At 33.6% G+C, this 21,574-nt stretch overlaps 11 protein-coding genes across 11 annotated transcripts; 9 read left to right on the top strand and 2 right to left on the bottom strand.

The window, feature by feature from the left end:
- Window positions 1–124: 124 nt before the first annotated feature.
- On the bottom strand, window positions 125–538 carry PPL_09683 (uncharacterized protein; the record flags this gene model as incomplete). Its single annotated transcript, XM_020580476.1, has 1 exon — window positions 125–538. One exon carries the CDS (start codon window positions 536–538, stop codon window positions 125–127), a length of 414 nt encoding a protein of 137 aa, XP_020429063.1.
- Window positions 539–693: 155 nt separating this feature from the next.
- Window positions 694–2,983, top strand: PPL_09684 (purple acid phosphatase family protein; the record flags this gene model as incomplete). Its single annotated transcript, XM_020580477.1, has 5 exons — window positions 694–721; window positions 1,591–2,030; window positions 2,099–2,133; window positions 2,187–2,560; window positions 2,628–2,983. The coding sequence occupies 5 exons, from the start codon at window positions 694–696 to the stop codon at window positions 2,981–2,983; spliced, it is 1,233 nt and encodes a 410-aa protein (XP_020429064.1).
- A 392-nt stretch (window positions 2,984–3,375) lies between these two features.
- Window positions 3,376–4,173, top strand: PPL_09685 (uncharacterized protein; the record flags this gene model as incomplete). Its single annotated transcript, XM_020580478.1, has 2 exons — window positions 3,376–3,516; window positions 3,730–4,173. The coding sequence occupies 2 exons, from the start codon at window positions 3,376–3,378 to the stop codon at window positions 4,171–4,173; spliced, it is 585 nt and encodes a 194-aa protein (XP_020429065.1).
- Window positions 4,174–4,573: 400 nt separating this feature from the next.
- On the top strand, window positions 4,574–5,425 carry PPL_09686 (class I SAM-dependent methyltransferase; the record flags this gene model as incomplete). The annotated part of the gene is made up of 1 exon (XM_020580479.1): window positions 4,574–5,425. One exon carries the CDS (start codon window positions 4,574–4,576, stop codon window positions 5,423–5,425), a length of 852 nt encoding a protein of 283 aa, XP_020429066.1.
- Window positions 5,426–5,753: 328 nt separating this feature from the next.
- Window positions 5,754–6,623, top strand: PPL_09687 (class I SAM-dependent methyltransferase; the record flags this gene model as incomplete). Its single annotated transcript, XM_020580480.1, has 1 exon — window positions 5,754–6,623. One exon carries the CDS (start codon window positions 5,754–5,756, stop codon window positions 6,621–6,623), a length of 870 nt encoding a protein of 289 aa, XP_020429067.1.
- Window positions 6,624–6,924: 301 nt separating this feature from the next.
- Window positions 6,925–7,877, top strand: PPL_09688 (tRNA pseudouridine synthase A; the record flags this gene model as incomplete). The annotated part of the gene is made up of 3 exons (XM_020580481.1): window positions 6,925–6,942; window positions 7,006–7,164; window positions 7,227–7,877. The coding sequence occupies 3 exons, from the start codon at window positions 6,925–6,927 to the stop codon at window positions 7,875–7,877; spliced, it is 828 nt and encodes a 275-aa protein (XP_020429068.1).
- A 1,475-nt stretch (window positions 7,878–9,352) lies between these two features.
- On the bottom strand, window positions 9,353–11,865 carry PPL_09689 (uncharacterized protein; the record flags this gene model as incomplete). The annotated part of the gene is made up of 5 exons (XM_020580482.1): window positions 9,353–9,490; window positions 9,561–10,219; window positions 10,297–10,348; window positions 10,421–11,208; window positions 11,829–11,865. 5 exons carry the CDS (start codon window positions 11,863–11,865, stop codon window positions 9,353–9,355), a joined length of 1,674 nt encoding a protein of 557 aa, XP_020429069.1.
- Window positions 11,866–13,539: 1,674 nt separating this feature from the next.
- On the top strand, window positions 13,540–15,549 carry PPL_09690 (uncharacterized protein; the record flags this gene model as incomplete). The annotated part of the gene is made up of 3 exons (XM_020580483.1): window positions 13,540–13,803; window positions 13,882–14,920; window positions 15,047–15,549. 3 exons carry the CDS (start codon window positions 13,540–13,542, stop codon window positions 15,547–15,549), a joined length of 1,806 nt encoding a protein of 601 aa, XP_020429070.1.
- Window positions 15,550–16,019: 470 nt separating this feature from the next.
- On the top strand, window positions 16,020–17,139 carry PPL_09691 (trimeric LpxA-like domain-containing protein; the record flags this gene model as incomplete). The annotated part of the gene is made up of 2 exons (XM_020580484.1): window positions 16,020–16,050; window positions 16,499–17,139. The coding sequence occupies 2 exons, from the start codon at window positions 16,020–16,022 to the stop codon at window positions 17,137–17,139; spliced, it is 672 nt and encodes a 223-aa protein (XP_020429071.1).
- Window positions 17,140–17,850: 711 nt separating this feature from the next.
- mecr (MDR family NADPH-dependent oxidoreductase) lies at window positions 17,851–19,515 on the top strand (the record flags this gene model as incomplete). Its single annotated transcript, XM_020580485.1, has 2 exons — window positions 17,851–17,969; window positions 18,558–19,515. 2 exons carry the CDS (start codon window positions 17,851–17,853, stop codon window positions 19,513–19,515), a joined length of 1,077 nt encoding a protein of 358 aa, XP_020429072.1.
- Window positions 19,516–20,008: 493 nt separating this feature from the next.
- PPL_09693 (uncharacterized protein) lies at window positions 20,009–21,310 on the top strand (the record flags this gene model as incomplete). Its single annotated transcript, XM_020580486.1, has 5 exons — window positions 20,009–20,071; window positions 20,140–20,286; window positions 20,362–20,579; window positions 20,683–20,925; window positions 21,082–21,310. The coding sequence occupies 5 exons, from the start codon at window positions 20,009–20,011 to the stop codon at window positions 21,308–21,310; spliced, it is 900 nt and encodes a 299-aa protein (XP_020429073.1).
- Between the last annotated feature and the right edge of the window lie 264 nt (window positions 21,311–21,574).

Below are 21,574 nucleotides of genomic sequence, written 5' to 3' on the forward strand. Positions count from 1 at the left end.
CTAAGAAAATATGTTTTTTTTAATTTCTTTTTTTTTTTTTTAGTTTTTAAAGCATATTGTTAAACAGATTATATTATTCTTTGTTTATTTATTTTATTGAATAATTATTCAGTTAGTTAGGCTGTTATGGTGATATTTTTACTGGGTCTTTGATAGTAACGGTAATTGCGGTGAGACCAATGAACGGGTATGATGTTTGTTTGACCCACACTTTTCCTCCATAGGTTACTCTATCCTGCGGATTGGTAGCATTGATCTCAGATAGACGTGCATTTTCAACACCTTTTGCGAAGATAGGAGGATCCGAAAAGTTGTTGATATTTTTGAAGATGTATTCTCTGCTATTGCTGGTCACTGTTATACAGACATCTCCCTTGACGATTGCATTTAGAGCAAGTTGAGAGCTTGATCTAGGAACATTGACACTGACAATCATGACTTCTGAATTTGGTTTGACATCTCCCTTATAACAACCACGTGAATATTGGATTGCAGAGCATACTCCAATCATAACACAAAATATGATTAATAATTTCATTTCTATAGGAAACTATATAGATTCACTTGTGAATTGTTTAAAAAATAATAATAAAAAAGAGAAATATATATTTATTATAAACCCTGTTTTCTCATCATATTAATCATATAAATTCGGTTTATACACACATTGTATTTGTTTGTTATAATGCATTAATGTTAAATCAATACACCACCAATGAAAGTATAATGAATGTATTAATATTAATTGTTCATTGCGGTTGTTTTAGGGTTATTGGTTTGATTACAATAAAATTTAAAATAAATAATAATGCAAAATATGGTTGTTGTGTGTGAGAGGATGAGCACAATGAAAAGATACTTTTTGTTGTGAAATTTTGAAAAATAAATAAAAGAAGTGTCAGATATTACTCGGTAAAATAAATAATACTCATCATGTTTCTACAACAACTTCACTGCTGAAGCTATTTGTAGAAAAAAAAAAAAAAGAATTGATCTTTGAGTTGCAACGAGCAACAACGAAAAAAGATATTTCATGAAATCTTTGCATTTGAAGAAAGATTTGCATCATAGTACCCAGAATTAACATCAATACCACCAAATATTTTAATCTAAAAAAAAATAAAAACTGGGCAAACAACTCTGAGTGATACAAAATTGATAACTGTTGGGTTTTTTTTTGACCTGGAATCAAAATTTGCATGATTTTCATATCTGGTGTTTACTAAAAAAAAATAAATAGAGTCTCTTAAGGGAGACTCTGGTTGTTGAACCTGTCAAGTCATGTATTGTGATTTAAACTGACACAAACTTTGATTAAAGATCCAGACAATAATAATTAACTGGAGTTTCTTATTAATATTATTAAAATTGATTTTCTTTTCTTTTTTTTTTTATCTTTGCAAGAAAATGTACCGTAGAGAACCTAGTCTTATCAAAATCGTATTTTATTTATTTAATAGGTTCACTATTTATTATATTCTTTTTTTTATTTATACTTATATATACATTTTTTTTTATAAATGAAAATAAATAATTTTGTTTTTTTATTTTTGGTATTTTTATTTATTTCCAATTTAAATTCAAGTTTAGTGCCACTTGGTGTTAGACTAGCTTTGACCGGAGTAGAAAATGAGATGAGAATCTCATGGTATACATCTAGTCAAGGTGATGCCCCAAGTGTACAATATTCTACTACCCCATTCAATCCTTCCGATATGGATGCCCAAGCAATGGAAGTTGCTTCCAACAATCAATACACAGAGATTGCCTGGAAAGGTTTTTCAGTCTCTGCTGTTCTCACTCAACTTACTCCTTTAACAACATACTACTATTCAGTAGGTGACAAGTCGGTCGGCATTTGGAGTCCTCTATATAACTTCACTACACATTTGGAAGATGACGGAACTTTCACTCCTTTCACCTTTGTTTCCTATGGAGATATGGGTCTTGGTGGTGGATTTAACTTTACCATTGCCAACATTGTAAATAGAATCGATGAATTGTCATTCGCTCTTCATATTGGTGATATTGTAAATATTTTTATAATTTATTTTATATATGAATATTCTATTAATTCTATATCAATTTGTTTTTTTAGGCCTATGCTGATATTCGAGATGCTGGAGAATTACTGTAAATATCTTATGAATTTAATAATTAATTTTAATACTAATAATATATTTTAGTTTTGGAAATCAAACTGTTTGGAATGAATTCTTGGCTGAGTTGACACCAATCTCAACAAAGATCCCTTATATGACTGCAATCGGAAACCATGATCTTTTCAGTATTGCCAGTGGTGTCTATAGAAAGACTTTTTTGATGCCAGGGTCCAATGACGGTAAGACTTGGTATTCTTTCGACTATAATGGTGTCCACTTTGTTGCTGTGTCGACAGAACATGATTACATTCCAACTTCAAGTCAATACCGTTGGTTAGAGAATGAACTAAAGAATTTCCGTGAAAACAATCCAACAGGTTGGCTCATCGTATATGCCCATCGTCCAGTTTACTGCAGTGCTCATTATCCATGGTGTGATGGTCGTGATCCGTTCAAGGGTAAGAAACTAATAATCATGATATAAATTAAAAACAAAAAATATATACTAATCTCTTATTTCAATAGTTGTTTATGTTGATAGTATCGAACATTTATATCAAAAGTATAATGTTGATGTATATTTAAGTGGACATTCACATGTTTATGAGAGATCGTTACCTGTATATAAAAATCAAGTTCTCGGTGACTACAGTTCACCAAAGGCACCAATTCATTTAGTAGTAGGTACCGGTGGAAATCAAGAAGGCATCTTACATTCATGGCAACCACAACCCAACTGGTCATCCGGAACCAGACTATTAACAACTGGTTACGGTCTTATGAGTTTCGTAAATGAAACCACTCTACATTGGCAATTCGTAAAAGATACAACCAACCAAGTATTAGATGAACTATATATAACCAAAGGTTATTTCAATTAAATTATTAACAAAAATAAAAAGTTTTATACATATTTAATCACTTTCTAAAAATAATAATTTAATTTAATTTAAATAAGGTCATTAGACTTAATTCAAAGTGTGGTTATCCTTTTTTTTTTTCAGTTAAATCTGTTAATTAATTATTTTTTTCCAAAAATGGAAATTTAAAAACATTACAAGTTCAATAACTATGTATAAAAAAGAAATTAATTCAGGTTTAAATATAAATGATATCAATGAATTTATTATAATAATTGTTAACAATTGAATAATTAAAAATGTCAAAAATAATTAATAACAAGCAAATTTCAAATGAATGGAATGGTGGAGTCTCCAGTGGATCGGAGATGGAGGGATTCAGTTCACTCATGCAAAATAGAGGATTTATAAAGATGTTTGCTCAAGATTGTATTGATAAAGCCATGCCAAGCAATGTAGAGTTAAAGTCAAATTTAAAGGTGTTGGATGTTACCTCGGGAAGTGACGTGTTGGCTCTACTCGTGGCGAACAGATTAAAGTCAAACGGTGGTTCTGTAATTGCCATCGATAGTTCACCGAGAAACACCGATATTCTCAACGATTACTTCAAGTCCAACAAAGCTTCTCTCGACCTTCCGCTGAAATCGATGTTGATGGACGACACTCGCAAACTGCTGGAGTTTAACGATGCCGAATTCGACTATATATTCTCGTTGTTTGGCTTGACATTCGTCAGAGTCGCCGAGCAGACCAAGTCATTCCAACAGGTCTACAGAATGCTCAAACAAGGAGGCTTGGCAACCTTTACAATGCTGGAGGAGTCGCCTTTCCTCGATCTGCTCATCGAAACCTATGTTGCTACATTCTCCGCGTTGGGACAGGCTATCAAAGCTACACCTCATTCAATGCAGCAACTGACCGACATATCGTTACTCGAGAAGACACTGAGAGCATCGGGATTCCTAAACATTGCCGTGACACATGTATCTCATACAATCGAGTCTGAAAACATCGATAGCTTCCTACAAAACAACAGAATCAACCCAATAGTCAATTACTTTAAGAATCAACTAGACTCTACTGAGTTGCTAAATAAGTTTGACACCGTATTTAGACAACTGCTAGTTGATAAATATTGTTTAGTCGACAAAAATACCATTTCATCTTTGGAGATTAAGTCATATCTAATAGAATCAAGAAGAATTTATTAAAGAAAAAAAATAAAAGTTATATAACTTAATACCTATTAAGTAATTAGATAGTTAGTTTTGTTTTGAATTATTAAACATTAATTCGGCTCGTTATATATAACGAAACTATTTAAATCGATTCATATGTATGTGTATAAATGAAATGGAACGAATGGAATTTCATTCGATTACATAACCACCAAATTTTTTGGGTGAGTGGCAAAAACCGGAGTGAAAAATTATCAGAACTTCAAAAGTGTGATTTGATTTAATTTTTAAAATAATTAATTAATTATAATGTGTTTTATCAAAATACATATATTATATATAAATATAGTGTTGGTTATGTAGTAGCTATTCATTTCAATTCAATTCAGTTAGATTAATATTTATTAGTAGATAAGTAATTTAAGAAAAGATAATGTCAACACCGGTATACGAACAAACACCAGGCGCTTGGGACTCTGCAAGCACTGCATATGGTAATATGATGAGAAAGACCAGCTTCACTAGAATGTATGCTTTAGATTGTCTTGATAAGACTATACCTGTTGGTTCTGTCAAGTCTGATCTCCTCATTCTGGATGTCGCCGCAGGAACAGGAGCACTCTCTATCCCTGCTGCTGAGCGTGTAAAGAATCACAATGGTCGTGTCATTGCCACTGATTTTGCACCAGAGATGATCAATTTTCTCAACCAGGAGGTCAAAGCCAACGCAACACCGATCCCAATCGAGACTAAAGTAATGGATGGTCAGAATCTCGAATTTCCAGACAACACATTCGATTTTACCTACTCTGTGTTTGGCTTGATCTTCTTCCCAGACCAACTAAGAGGATTCCGTGAGATGCTCAGAGTTTTGAAGCCTGGTGGCAAGGCAACGATCACCTCGTGGTCAGAGAACTCACCGATGGGTATCATCGTAAGGGAAACTATCGCCAAACTCTACAAAGACCGCCCAGATTTAACACCACCAACACCTCCACAAACCGTTATCTCGCTCTCTGACCCAGTAAGATTCGAATCGTACTTTAAGGAATGCGGATTCAAAAACGTTACCATCACCCCAGTCAATCATACGATGACCTCTACCATTCCAGAGAACATTACTTTTTCACTTGGAAATCCAATCATTGAAAATATCAGAATGAGACTCCCAGACGATCTAAGAGAGAAATTCAACACCGTATACGCAGAGGTTTTGGCTGAAAAGTACCCCTCAGGTGAAGTTGTAATTGACGCAACTGCTTTTGTAGGTGTGGGTGAAAAATAAGCATTTTGCGTCAAAAAAAAATAAACTGTTCACCGAAGCGCATGATTGGTCGGCGATTTTGAAAAATGCGCTCCTCTATTAGCCACCATAAAACGCAAAATAAAAAAAATCATAGTTTATTTCACAGATTCCATAACCCAATAAAATGTTTGCAAATAAATATTGTTTTAAAATTAATTTAATTAATAAAGTGATAAAATTTGATTAATCTGAATCATCAAAAAACATATCTCATCTCCTCAGTATTATATTATTTTCCCAATACAAAAGAAATTTAAATATATTTATTATAGTTACTACTTAATAATATATTAATAAAAAATAAACTATGACTATTAATTCTAGTAGTAATGCTGTTGGATTCGATCAGACCTCGAAAGGATGGGGATTGGCTGCAGAGACCTATGGTGAAATTATGAAACAAACCAATTTCACAAGAATGTTTGCAATTGATTGCCTTGATCTTACTATTCCTGTTGATGCTGTCAAGTCTGATCTCCTCATCTTGGATATTGCATCTGGATCTGGTGCCCTCTCGATTCCTGCTGCTGAACGTGTCCAAAAGCATAATGGTCGTGTCATTGCCACTGATTTCGCACCAGAGATGATCGATTTTCAAAACAGAGAAATTGAATCACTGCCATCTGCTATCCCAATCGAAACCAAAATCATGGATGGTCAGAATCTCGAATTTCCAGATCAAACATTTGACTTTTGCTACTCTGTGTTTGGATTGATCTTCTTTCCTAATCAGAAAAAGGGTTTCACTGAAATCCTTAGAGTTTTGAAGCCAGGTGGAAAAGTAGGTATCGCCTCATGGTCAGAAACAACATTTTTGTCGAGACTGATAGTCGCTACCATGAAGAAAATCTATGGTGACATTGGAATGGAACCACCTTCGAAGCCCTACGCAATGGTATCGTTGGCCGATCCAGTCTCTTTTGAAAATTGTCTCAGAGATTGCGGCTTTAAGAATATCGAAATCACAACTACAGTCCACACCCTAAGAACTAACGACGTACCAGAGTTTGCCAGATTCTACAAAAATAATCCGGTGATCGAAGCTCTGAAATTACAACTTCCAGAGGAATTAAGATTGAAATTCGAGCCAACCTACCAAGAGATTATCAACGAATCATTTAAATCCGGTGTTGTTGAAATTGAAGGTATTGCACATATTGCAGTTGCCCAAAAATAAACAATAAATAATAAATAATAGATAATTAAAATATACAAATCTAAGATAACTAGACTAAATACATATTTAATAGTGTAGTTTTATGGCTACAACAATCGATTTTTATAAATATTTATAACTATAACTTTTTATATAATTAATCTTGATTTAATATTCATTCATTTAAATTTTCAAATAATGAACGATTAAAGATGACTGAAAATGATGTAATCAAAAATATATAAAGGTTTTTAGTCATGATCGAAGTCAAAGATCAGATTTATTTTATTTTATTATTTCTTTTTTTTTTTTTTTTTTTCTAATGACAAGATATAGAATAGTATGTGAGTATATTGGTTCAGCTTTTTCGGGATGGCAACGAATTTCATATGATAATATAAAGAAGAAACCTGTACAACAAGTATTGGAAGAGTCACTCGAAGTATTCATTAGAAAGAAGGTTAGGTTAGTAGGATCGAGTAGAACAGATACAGGTGTCAACGCTTTGCATCAAGTTGCTCATTTCGATGTTGATACACGTATATCTAAAACAGGTGAAGAGGTATGTAGATTATAATTCAATCATCTTTAGTTCTTCATCATTAATTGACAAATGATCTTTAGATCGATATGATGCCACCTGAAGTAATAACAATGGCACTGAATCAGAATGTACAAGGTTATCCAGTGCGTGTTATATCTACAGAGATTGTCGATGATAGTTTTCATAGTAGATTCTCGGCGAAATCGAGAACCTATCTTTATAGAATGCTTGGCGGAATGCATAGGAATCAAGCACCGTTTGAGCTGAAAGACAGAGTGTGGGCAGTCACTAATCAATTGGACGTACCAAAGATGCAAGAAGCTGCCACTCTCTTGTGTGGACGTCACAATTTCAATAGTTTTAGAAGCTCAAAGTGTCAGGCTGACAATCCGGTAAGAACGATCTCTAGCTTCCAGGTGTTCGATCTACCGAACCCTGACATCTGGCAATACAATAGTGCACCTCTCGGTGTGAATCCGCAGTTGATCGGAATCGAGGTGAAAGCACGTGCTTTCCTCCACAATCAGGTGAGAATCATGGTGTCGACACTGGAGCGAGTTGGCTCACATCAAATGTCGTTGGATCAACTGCAAGAATTGATCGATGCCAAAGACCGACAGAAAGCACCACCTACCGCACCACCATATCCACTTACACTCACAAAGGTCAGCTATGAAGATAACATAACCAATCCACTACCATCACCTTGGTTAAAATATTTAGCTAAATAAATAAACAAACAATATATATATTGTATATAAAAATATTTTAAAACACACAGAAAAGGAAAGAAATAAACTATTTTTATTTCTTCAATATCATACTCTGAATCTGAAGAATATATAAAAGTATTTACAGAATAAATTGGATTGTTGGGATTCAAACGATTGTTGAGATTCTTTTGGTTGAATAGACGATGCTCCTCACGAGACATGGGCATTGTGTATTCGATACAATTCGATTTTCTCTTGAAAATGAAAATAAATATGCCAAATGCGATGACTCCGACCAAACCAACCGAGCTCACTGTCACTGTTATATACATGTAGCTCACCTTGTAGGATGCCAGCTTTGACCAACTTACTTCGCTGGGATTGTCGATGTTGTAATAGCATATATGGTCACTGTTCTCCGCGTAAAACGAAACATAGGTACGAACCAGATTCAAGTTGTTGGAGAAGAGACAGGTTATGTTGGCCTGATATTCAGTGGTGTCGCCATTCGATCCCACGAAATTAACACTCCAGCCCGGTTGATAGCAGTTTGTCAGCTGGCCACCATTTCCACTGCCACCACCACCACTCTTTATCACATTGTTTTTCATAAAAGATGGTTTATTATTTAGAGTACCACCAAACTCATCTTCACCACCACACAGACCGTTTTGTTCGGACAACCAAAAAGTCCACCATATATTGTTGTCCAATTTGTCACAGTCCCCATTCTCTAGTTGTGTAGTGATATTACTCGATTTAATTTCACAAGTTGTTTCCATGAATTTCTTTGAATCTCTAATCTATTTTATTTCATTTTTGTAGATACAACAATGACTTGTCAGTACATTTGATATCCTCCTCAAACTAAAATTTAAACTTACAGTCGGATATAATTTCAATCCACCATAGAGTATACCACATGATAATACAATAAAAGAAATAATAAAAAATACTATACAAATAATAAGTTTGCTTTTATAATTCATCGTTGAATATTTTTTCTGTATATATTATTACAAAGATACTAAAATCTACAATCTATCATTATAAATAAAGTATACTATGATTTATTATTTTCTATGTTAACTTATTTATTCTACACATTACAAAGTTTATATCTTCTAAACGTATAAAATAGAACAACAATAACAAGTCAGTTGTTATAATAAAAAAAAAAACAATCAAAATAAAATAATAATCAGTTTTTAAAAAAAAAAAAGGGTATTGATTGGATTAAGTTAAGCGATGATTCCTGTTAATAAAAGATTTAATTTAATTTTGAAGATTTTAAAAATTCGGAAACCCAAAACAAAAAAAAAACTGATTCAGAATAAAAAAATCTCAAGATTGGGGTTGGAACTCCAAAAAAAACCACCTTAATTCATCAAAATATTGATAGATTGGGTAGAATGAGATTCTATGATTTCCGATAAATCTTAGCGCTATTTTGTAAATTTCAACTATTGTTATTTACACATTGTCTGTATTTATTATAACTTAAAGTCGATCAGTAGTTGATAATCACTGTTAATTAGTTTTCGATGATTCTTCCTCTTGAAATTGGTTGAGGATTGAACGTCTCTGAATGTTACATGTATTTCTTTATTCTGGTCGTCGACTTCATAGTTCTATTATAAAAACAAAACAAATTAGTAACTAATTCTTTTACAATTCTTTAGTTTTAAGTTTAATAATTACCATAAAACCAGTTTCTTTTTCGAAAAGATCCTTGACCTCATCTAATGATGGATAGTTCTTTATTATCACCTCACTACTCTTGTCTTTTTCATTAAGCTCTATTGGTTTGTTGATAATTTGTTGCTGCTTTTGTTGTGATTGTTGTTGTGGTTGTGATTGCTGTTGCTGTTGTTGTTGTTGTTGTTGTTGCTGCTGCTGCTGCTGCTGCGGGTATTGTTTCTGTTTGTACTGTTGTTGTTGTTGTAGATTCTTGTTCTTGTTAATATAGGTTAATTGTTGATGTTGTTGTTGCTGCTGATGATAATGAAGTTGTGTTTGTTGTAAAGTTATATTTCTTTGTTGGTGGAAATGTTGTTGTTGCTGATGCTGTTGATGTTGATGTTGAATATGTAGAGATTGAGGTATGACAATTTGACTATTTACAATTTTTGGTTGTTGGAATTGATAACGATTTGGCATTTGGAATTGTGAATGATGCATGCCTGGTGGTACACCTGTGGAGGCGTATTGCTTCATCAAGGCGGCGCCATACGACGAAGCCATCATCTGTTGTTGTTGCTGTTGATGTTGCTGATATCCTGGGTGCATTTGCATCCTCTGATCATTCATCATCGTAGCTTTTTGAGGGCTACTCCTATATGTATTTGGTGAAATCATTTCTATAATAAAAATTAAATACAAACAAACAAATTATTAATCATTAAACTTTACGTTAACTCTTTAAATTGTAACATACTTTGTGGTAATACATTATTATTATGATTATTATTTTTAATAAACTGCTTATCCTAAAAATGAATTAAAAGTCAATATATATAAACAATGTTATTTATCTATCCAATTATATTAGTAACACTTACGTTTTTGATAAAATTACTGTTGGTTGATATGTTTGGTTTGATGGTAGTGTTGGTGTTGCTTCCGCTGGGTGTGACTGTCATGGTGGCACCAGTGGCTAGCTTTATAATGTATGGCTTTGATGGCTGTTGTTGTTGTTGTGGAGGTGTGCCAATGCTGTGATGATGTGAAGCATTGTTATTGAAAGTCTGTCTGTTCATAATTGGCGAACTACCTGTTACTCCTGCGCCACCACCAACATTGTATCTACTCTTAGTCTCATACGTAGATTTGAAATTCTTTTTGTTTGGTTGCATTGATTGTTGAGGTTGTTGTTTTTGCTGTTGTTGTTGTGATTGTGATTGTTTTTGTTGTTGTTGTTGACGTTGTAGTTCCTCAGCAGTTTGTAGACTTCCTTCTTCATCTTCATCTCTATGTGACCTTTTCTTTTCATTGACTTGCTTGGAGGATGACGATGGCGATGGTGAAGACGACGATGCAGCTGAAACGACGGTTGATGACGATGAGCCTGACTCTCTCTTTGGTGACGCTGAATGGCGACTCTCATCAGCTTCATCTTGATAATCATTGTTATTGGTTTGCTCATCCAAATAGTCATCCAGACGGTCGTAGTCATCAGCATCATTACTGGCCATAGTCTGATGTGAGGTGCCTCTGCGCGAATCTGAATATTCATCGAGTTCGTCATCGGATGCATTATAATCAGCCAAATCATCTAGATTATCGTATGAAGTCGATCTATACCCAATATCATCGGATGTTGTAGATGTCATTGTTGTTGTTGTTGCTGCTGTATATCGAAAATTATATTGTTTTTTTTTTTTTTTTTTTTTTAGGAAGAAGTGTTTTAAGAAGCAGAAGAAGAATAAGATTATGAAGAAGAAAGAAGATTGTTGATTATTATTATTATTAGTTGATTGATTGATTGATTGATTGATTTGATTGATATGACAGTGAGCTAAAGGAGATGGATGGAACTAACTAACTAACTAAACTAAACTAAAGAACAGTCGAACGAATGAACTAACGAACTAGTGAAATCTTATGAACTAACTAACTAACGATTATGATTATTATATAATAAGGATAAGAGGGAATATTACAAAACAAAAACAAAGAGAGAACTAACTACTGTTATTTTGATTTTATTATAATGAGAGTAATTATATAATTAATAAATAGAACTTTTTTAAATTGTTTTGATTTTCTAAAATAAAATAATAAAAAAATAGCAAGTTTATAAAAAACTAAACTTTACTAAAAAATGATAAATAAAAAGTCCAATACACTGTTGTTGGATAGAGTAGTAGCAGCAGTGAAAAAAGTTAAACTAATATATCCTCAAATATATATAATTATCATATATTATTATTAAAACTTATTTTGTAATCGCATTTCTCTCCAACTCACTCTTTTGTCTAAATAAAACATCTACATTCTTTTTCATCGTTTTTAATTATAATCGATATCTTGTTATGTGTCTATGTTTCTTATCTATCTTTTAATGTTGGAATACATCGACTTCTGTTTAGTTGGTGACATTCATTTTATATTGACTGTAATAAAACTAAAATAAATAAAATTTGATATAATATATAATATAATTACATGGTAGAATAATAAACAAAGAAAGGGAGGAAGGAAGGAAGGAAGGAAGGAAGGGTAGAAGAAGGAAGAGAAGGAGGAAACAAGAGTAATAATGAATAAATTTAACAATGGATCAGAGAATTCGAAACTAAAAACTATACATTAAACTGATATATAATAATAAACTTAAAACTAATATATTAAACTGAATTATATTATAATAGATAACAATAATTTGATTTTAAATTGATTGATTGATTGATTGTTTCGAAAATATATAAATATAAAAGAGAAGAGGAAGAAGATTATAATAATCAAAAAATATATATAATAGTGAATGTAATGTATACCTCGATGATGATGATGATTTATAAATATATATAAATATATAATTATTATATTGTTTATATAAAAAAGGTAATTGAAATTATAACTCTTACTTTTTTTTGTTTTTAATTTTTTAGTATGGAAAGTTGTTTGATTATTAAAAGTGTTTTTGTTGTTTTTTTTTTGACAGGTGACTTTTGGTTGATTCTGTTGTCGAATTATTCAGATAGAACGATGGTTTGGACCAAATGTTTAATGTTTATATATGAGTGTGAACAATATCGTTTGTTACAATTATACGAATTATCGTCTTATCGTTGTAGATCTACAAAATAAAACAACTAACAAAACAATAATAAATATAATAAAAATAATAAATAAGAATAATAACTAAAAGTTTAAAATAGAGTTGAGTTTAATTTAAATAAAAAAGGAAATAAATAAAATATAAACAATGTTTGAAAATATTAATATACTTTTTTTTTTTTTTTTTTTTCTTTTGCCAATTATAATAATACTAAATTAAAATAATTTTTTTTTTTTTTTGAAAATATTTTATTTGATTTGAATTCATTTGGGTTGATTAGTTTTTGCACGACAATGAAACTTGAGTAACGTTGAAACTATTCAAATTTTTCGCTCTCGAAAAACATAGTATCGATATTTGTTATAAAAAAAAAAAAATCTGATAACTATTAATTAATATTTTGCTAGTGATGTGTTGAGATTGCAATCACAAAGGATAATGATCTTTATTTTTGTTAGTTGGTGGTTTAGCAAACCGCTTAATTAATTATTTTCAAGTTCTAGTTGGTTGTCAATTAATTAATTAAGTGGGTGCCTCCTCCTTTTATAGTTGGTGAAAATCCGAGTGGTTTTTTTTTTTTTTTTTTAAAATACCATTCTGTAAAGGCGATTTTTTCAATCATCAAATCTTTGAATGTAGTTGGTGTTCCCCACAAATACAACGAATCTATAATGATCGATCGAATCCTCAATCAAATAGAGCCGAGCTTGCCTGTCACAAACCACCAAAATCTAAATGATTGATTTGTTTGATTTGAATATAAAGAATGGCTTACCCCAAGAGTTGAGCTCAAACTCAAGTTTAACCTTTCAGCATCGATTTATTTTTAATCAATTTTATTAATTGTTCCCTTGCATACATATAAATTTATATATCTATATACAGATAAATAAATAAAAAATGGCTACACCAGCATTACCTACAGATAGAAGTGATTGGATTAAACAACAACAAGATATGATTACAAATGTCTTGAAGACATCGGCATTGCCAACGGTCTCCCAATCCACTGACTTTAATGAGCTAATTAAGGCAACTGTTGTTGGATCTACCGCCATGATTCCAATTGTGGGTGGTGGAGTTTCCACTATTATCGATGCTATCTGGTCGCATATCCTTTCTAATCAGACTTCCAACACCAATGCGCTCACTGCAATGTATATGGTAAATATCAATTCCCTTACTTACTTAAGATTTAAATCTAATTGCTTTTTAATGATAAATGAAATTCTGATTTTTTAGAATATGGTGAAAGAAGTTGTTGACCAACAAATCAGTGTTTATGATAACGCCGATTTAATAGCAGAGTATGCCGGTATTGATAGTTATATCAATAACTTTAAGACTAAATTGGCAAACTACACTGCCAAGCCAACTAATGTAACTTTAAAGAATGAGATGCGTACAGCCTTCACTACTGCCGAGCAAAGACTAAAGGCTGCCTTGGTACCAAAAGGTATATTCAGAAAGGTCGGATATGAGGTGACAGAACTCATGATGTTTACCATTGCCGCCACCACTCATTTGCTCTTACTTCGTCAAGTCATTGCCAATGGTAAGACATGGGGATACCCAGCCGTTGACCTAACTGGCTTCAAGAACGATTTCAAAGCACACATCGTTGAATATACTCAACATTGTAAGGTCACATACGCCAATGGTTGGTCAAAGATCGCAGCCGATTCAACCAAGGTCGGTGGTGGAGATACCTTCAATCACATCCTGAGATATCGTTCCACCATGATTTCATCGGTTTTCGACTATGTTTCCATGTGGTACACCTTTGACCAAGACGTTTTCCCACTCGGTGCAATTGGTGAGCGTGTCCGATACCTTTGGTCTGATGTCCTCGGTTGGACAATCGACATCAACCAACCAGTCCCAGGTATTCTTATCGAAGACAACTTGTACTACAATCCACCATCCTCGCAATTCTACAATTACTGGGATTCAGTGATGCAACACGAGAAATTCAGAGGGCAGCTCCATCATGTAGATATCAAGGGTAATCCATTCCTCTACACAATGACACCCTACTACTATGACCAAACTCAGACCTCGGGATACCGTCAGGGTTTTGCCGTAGGTGACAATCCAAACATTGGAACACTCACAACCATGACATTCCCTCCAACCGGCGCTACCCAAACACTCTCAATGAGTTCCGATGTCATTGTTAGAAAGATCCAAGTTACTGGAGTTACCAACTCGATCAACTATGTAAGTCCAGCTCCAGGTCGTAACGACCATAACAACCCAATCGCCTACTACTACGATGATTGTAAATTCCCGTACAATCAAAAGACCTACACATATCCAGGACACAAGGTTGGCGACATGTTTGCTTTGGGTCTGAACAAGGACACATGGTTACAAGACTACACTCCGTCCGGAACCAATATTGTAGGTAGAACCTATGGACTTATTGACTCTGTATGTGTTGGCTTCATACCATCAGAAGTATTCCCAGAGAATGTCTTGGTCGCTAAAAGCGAAACAATTGTGGATCCACAAAAAGCGTTCTACATGGACGCAGGTGTTCTTTTCAAGAAGGATTTCACCATGGTTGGTCAACATGCCTTTGAAATGTCGGACAAGGAAACTATCAAACTCCAAGTGCAACTACAAGATCCAAAGCAATATACCTATACAATCAGACTCAGAGTATCATGTCAAGATAAAGTCCCTGGTAAGATCTCTATTCTTAATGCCAACCAAGTTCTCCTCTCCACCTTTAATTACGTTGCCAACTCTGCCAATCAATTGATTGCCAGTGCAGCAGAGCCAGACTACATCTTTACCTTTGCCACAGACAAACCAACAAAGATCTGGCTTAAGGCATTAGGTGGTACTGTTGTACTTCAATCTATCATTTTCAAACCAGTACCTGCACCCAAACCAGCTGCTTAATTCGTAAAGTTAATCTAATTTTCAATAAATGACAGTTTAGAGAGTTTTACTATTCCACCTTTTGATCAAAAGAGAATAAAATACAAATAACCAGTGAAAACACTTTATATTAATTGTAGTTTGATCAAAGTTATTTATTTTACTTAGATTTGTTAAGACAATTTCATTTTGAAAAAAAAAAAAAAGTTTTGAATAGGATTCGAAGGTAACGTTGAATGATTTGTGATCAATGAAAAAATGAAAAACAAAAAATTTTATTCTATGAGAATAGTGCGACTCACAAATAATATCAAAAAAAAAAATTAAAAAAAAAAAAACTTTACATTATTAAATTGATCATAGTTAGGTTTAGTTTGTTTTACATTATTAAATTAGAAAAAAAAAGAAAAAAAATGTTCAAGAACTTTGTATATTTATTAGGTGATGGAATCAGATCGACTGGTAAAGCTTTGGATAAGCTTGGTTGCAACATGCAAGGAAACTATGCATACGTCGAAAAATGTAATGTTTCATTCAACTCATTATTAAATAAATAACGACGACGACGACGACGAAACAAAACAACAACAGAACAACCAATAACAGTAACAACAACAACAACAACAAGAGAATCAACAATAGAATCAACAGATAACAACACAGCCATACTCATCTACATAGATCAAGATGATCATGAAGAATGACCGTTTTTTTTTCTTGATCAATCAGCTGATCTTTTAACAATGAACTTCAAATCAAGACGATTCATACAAAGATCATTATCAAAATTAAACGATTATGTTATGTTATTTTGTTGTTGTTGTTGTTCAATATAAAAGATATTCATTCATATGATAGGAATCATAATCATAATAATAATAAAAAAGAAAAGTGTAGTGAAAAACAAAAAGAATAATTTAGATTAACATTTAAAAAATAACTTTTATTATTATTATTATTATTATTTTAGTGAATAGACATAGCAGAATCATGCCATTGAGAGGTAAGATCGCAACATTGGGTAGAAACTCATTCGTTGCACCAAATTCAAGTGTCATTGGAGATGTTCAAATTGGAAATCAATCGTCAGTCTGGTACAACACAGTGTTGCGTGGTGATGTAAACTCGATCGTTATCGGTGACGAGTCTGTCATCAGTGACCGTTCCGTTGTACACTGCAGCAGTGGTAACGGACCAAAGGGTGCTCAACCAACCGTCGTTGGTAATCGTGTATACGTTGGACCAGGTTCGATTATTCACGCCTGCAAGATCGAGGACGATGTTCACATCGGTGCCGGATCGATCGTCTACGACGGTGCCGTCGTCGAGGCCGGTGCCCAATTGGAGGCCGGCTCACTGGTCACCGCTGGAAAGCGTGTGCCAGCCGGACAGCTCTGGGCCGGTAGTCCAGCCAAGTTTGTACGTGAGGTCAGCGCCGCCGACAAAGAGATGCATCAATTGACCATCAGCGACAACAACACACTCTCTGCCGAACACGAAGTACAAACTTCAAAATCCGCCAAACAACAACACATCGATCAACTAGAGAATTTCGCACACCGTCGTGAACGTCCAGAGAACATTCTTAACCCAGCAACCGCTCACAACTAAATACCAACTACCACCTATTATACAATACAATAATACACTTACATAACATCATCACCACCATCTAATCAATCATAACTTATATGCATAAATAATATATTTGAAATTCGAATTATTCAAAAAGTACTACATCTCACCAAAATTTTCACAATCGCCACCAATCAAATCAATCATATCTAAATCTAATCTTTTTAAAAAGAAGTAATATAGTAATAATAATAATAGTTAGTTAATTAATACGAACAACTCAAATAACGTATTTATTATTAATTTAAAAAAAAAAAGCTTGAAATTATAATAATAAATTAAAAAAAAATTGAAAAAAAAAAAATAGTATTATTAATGTTTATTATCATTTTTTGCTTAGATATAAAAAGAAATTCTATTTGTCAGATCAGAAGTTCAGTTGATCATCAACAAACAATTTCGATATTTTTTTTTTTTTGTTCACTGCAACACACACAAATGATTTTGATGTGAGAAAAAAAAAAAAATTAAATAAAATAATTTAAAAAAAAAAAACACTTCATATATTCTACAGCCCCTCTTTTTTTAATATACTCTCTCTTATTTGACTTCTTCATTTACGAAAAAAACAACAACAACAGTAACAGAGTCAGTTGTTCAAGATTAGATAGATTAGATAGTAGAATTGTTGTTAGAGGATCACACATCAATTTGTAAAATAAAAATAAAATATTATAGTTTATCAAGATGTTGTCACAGATTGTAAATTCATCAGTTTTGAGAGGTGCCTCTGGATTCGTTCGTCCATTTGCATCTGCAACTGTTGTTAAATACTCTAGCTTCGGTCGTCCAGAGGAGGTTTTGAAGTAAGATCATAATAAACTGTTGTGTGAAGAAAACAACATATGTGTTGACACAAACCAAAATAGGAATGTTTGATATGACAATGCATGACATGACATCACCATCAAAAGATAAGACAATACACAATACACAGCAACAATATAATACATAGACAAATTCATGATTAATAAAAATCATCATCATCATCATCAGAAGAAGAAGATGAGACAGCAAATAACAAAATCGTTTTTGGTGTATAATCAACAACGTTTTTGTGTAAAATAATCATTAGAGATCATAAATCATCAAACCTAAAAGACAGCAAGCAATATAATAGCAGTACTTTAAAGTATCATCACAACTAGTTTGGATATCAACAAATCAGATCAGGCTATTTCCGGACACCACTCATTAAAATTTAGCTGAGAATTTGACAATAATTATGATCAATCGTTAAAAGTCTTACCATTGTCATTTGTCATTTACATTGTCATTATCAACTTTCTTTAATAATAATTAATCATTAATAATCATCATTATCACAATATATATATTTAATTTTCAGCAAATTTATCGTCCAATACTAACAATATTACTATTATTAAAAAAAGAGTTGAAAAAGATAATGTACCAGATAATGTTGGAGCATCAGATGTTTTAGTAGAGATGATTCACGCACCAATTCATCCAGTCGATATTAATTTAGCAGAGGGTACCTATGGTATTCGACCAAAGCTTCCATCGGTTGCCGGTACTGAGGGTGTCGGTATCGTCAAGAAGGTCGGTTCATCGGTACAGGGATTGAAGCCAAACGACTACGTCGTCCCAGTTATCTCTAGCAGTATCGCCGGTACCTGGAGAACCCAAGGTGTCTTTGGAGAGAAGCAACTCCAAAAGGTGCCATCCGACATTCCAACCGAGTATCTCTCGGCCGTCTCTATCAACCCATGCACTGCCTTGCGTTTGCTCGACGACTACGTCCAACTGAAATCGGGTGACGTCATCATCCAGAATGCCGCCAGCTCCATGGTCGGACTCTCTGTTATCCAAATCGCCAAGTCACGTGGTGTCAAGACAATCAACGTCATTCGTCGTGGTCCAGATTTCGACGACCAAGTCCAACGTCTCAAGGGACTCGGTGGTGACATCGTTGTCGACGAAGACTACGTCCGTAGCCCAGAGTTCCAACGTTTGATCTCTGACTTGCCACGTCCACGTCTCGCACTCAATGCAGTCGGTGGTGACAGTGCCACCGAATTGGCACGTGTCCTCGGTGACAACGGACACTTGGTCACCTACGGTGGAATGTCACGTCGTCCAGTGACCATCCCAACATCACACCTCGTCTTCCGTAACATCACATCACACGGATTCTGGTTGACCAAGTGGTTGGAGACACACAGCCAACAGGAGCGTCAAGCCATGTTCGACACTGTATTCTCACTCATCCGTAACAAGCAACTCAAACTCTGGTTGGAGAAACACAAATTCTCTGATTTCCAAGGTGCTTTGGCCCGTTCACAAGAGCCAGCCAAGGGTAGAAAGATTATTTTAGATCTCCAACTTTAAATTAAAAATATTTTTCTAGATTAAAAAAAAAACAAACAATTTTACAATAACAATAATAATAATAATAATCAAAACAAACATAAACTAAAACAAAAAAAAAAAAAAGTATAACTTCAAATAATAATATTATTTAAACAATATATATTGTTACTATTTAATCAACCATCCGATATATAAAACTACTTTACAAAACTAAACATATTTACATGTAATATTCAATCATATTGTTAACTTTTTAAAAAAGTTAAATCTTTTTTTCTTTTTTTTCTTTCTCTTTCCTCTTTTGTGAGAGATCAATCAAAAACCGATTAACAGCTAATCAATCACTGATTCAAATTTGAACATGTGTTAATCGTGTATGAGTCACACAAATAATTAAAAAATTAATTTAAATTAATAAAATTGAACAGTGCTGTTCAACTAAAAAAAAAAAAAAAAAGAATATCAAATTTGATCATTTAGATATATATATACATAGAAGAGAAGAGAAGAGATGGAGAAATTCTCAGATTGGAGAGATGGTCCAACAGGTATTGCACCTTTATTACCACCAAGAGTATGAATCTATATAAATTACAAACTATTAATCTATTAATACTTCCCTTTTTTTGATTAATAAATTAGAATAAACAATCAGAATCATCATTCGTAGCAAGTTTGGTTGGAAATATCTTTTATTTCCTACTTGCACCAATACTTTGTATTATTAGAATACCTTTTATCATAGTATTCACTTTACTTTTGGTATTATTTGATTATATATTTAAAACTGTATGTAGTGGTGCTTATAAATTGTGTAATGATGATTAAATGATATATTCTAACAATGATCATCAACATTAATAGACACCATTAGGAGTTGTAGGTAGAGTTCTCAATAGAACATTTGCAATTGTATTTGGACGTTCCATTTTGTTTTTGTTTGGATTCACATTCATCGATGAAGCAGTCGAATCATTGAGCAGATCCAAGCAACCACAAGGCAGCTTCAAATCGGTGATGCTCGATGACATCATCATATCGAATCACACTTCATATATCGATATTATTTATTTGGTTTACAGGTAATATTACATTATTGTTAGTTACAAATGTGTGTGTCACACTCAATATCAATTTCGAAACTAACCAACTAGTTCGGTTTCGATTAAAAATGATATCATTTAGATTTTCACCTATGTTTGCAGTGCCACCAAGTGACAGAGATGGAGTTGTCGAGGGTCGTTTGATTCCGCTGAGTTTGGCTGGCGCTTTGAAGAATGCAATGTTCTCACCCGTTCAGTTGTACAGCGATTCCATTGCAACTGAACAGCTGCTTGCGCGTATCAACAACAGCTGGGTCGGTCCACTCGTCGTATTCGCAGAGGGTACCACTTCGAATGGTCTCGGACTGCTTGAGCCGGCACAGGTGTTTGTCGATGCTGCGTCGGTTCGCGTCGACCATTTCCACGTGATCGGAATCACCTACCCCGCTAGCACATGCACATCGCCATCGTTCACAGTTGGATCGCTCCCGTTGCACGTTATCAAGGTGTGCGCCACCTGGCGACACGAAATCATCGTTAGCTACCTCAGTCGTAACTGTGTCCCGACACTTCCACTCGATGGATCATCGAATCAATCGGTCGACACTCAAGACGTAGTCGAATGGTTTGACGCACTCTTCAAGGCACTCTCCAGTCTAACCAACTGCAGACGCACCAAGATCACCGCCCACAAGAAACTTTCATTCGTCGCCTACTGGCGTGGATACAAAGTTAAATACGACAAGTCCACCGAAAAGAAACACAAATAAACAAAAAAAGTAAAAACAACATCAAACAATCAAACATATCTAATCTATCTAATCTATCTATCTATAGAAGACAAAAACAAAACAACAACAACAAACATAGCATTTTGAGTTGTGGAAAAGAAAAAGTAGTAGTACATATGTGTGGTGGTGTTATTGATGTATTTGATGTGGTTATATTAATAATATGATATATTTTATTTTATTTTATTTTATTTTATTTTTTTTTGTTTGGTGGGTAAGGATTAGAGTCGTGTCTGTTTATGT

This window comes from Heterostelium album (genome assembly GCF_000004825.1).
Source record: "Heterostelium album PN500 unplaced genomic scaffold PPL_scaffold11, whole genome shotgun sequence".
In the NCBI taxonomy this organism is placed as follows: Eukaryota; Evosea; class Eumycetozoa; order Acytosteliales; family Acytosteliaceae; genus Heterostelium; species Heterostelium album.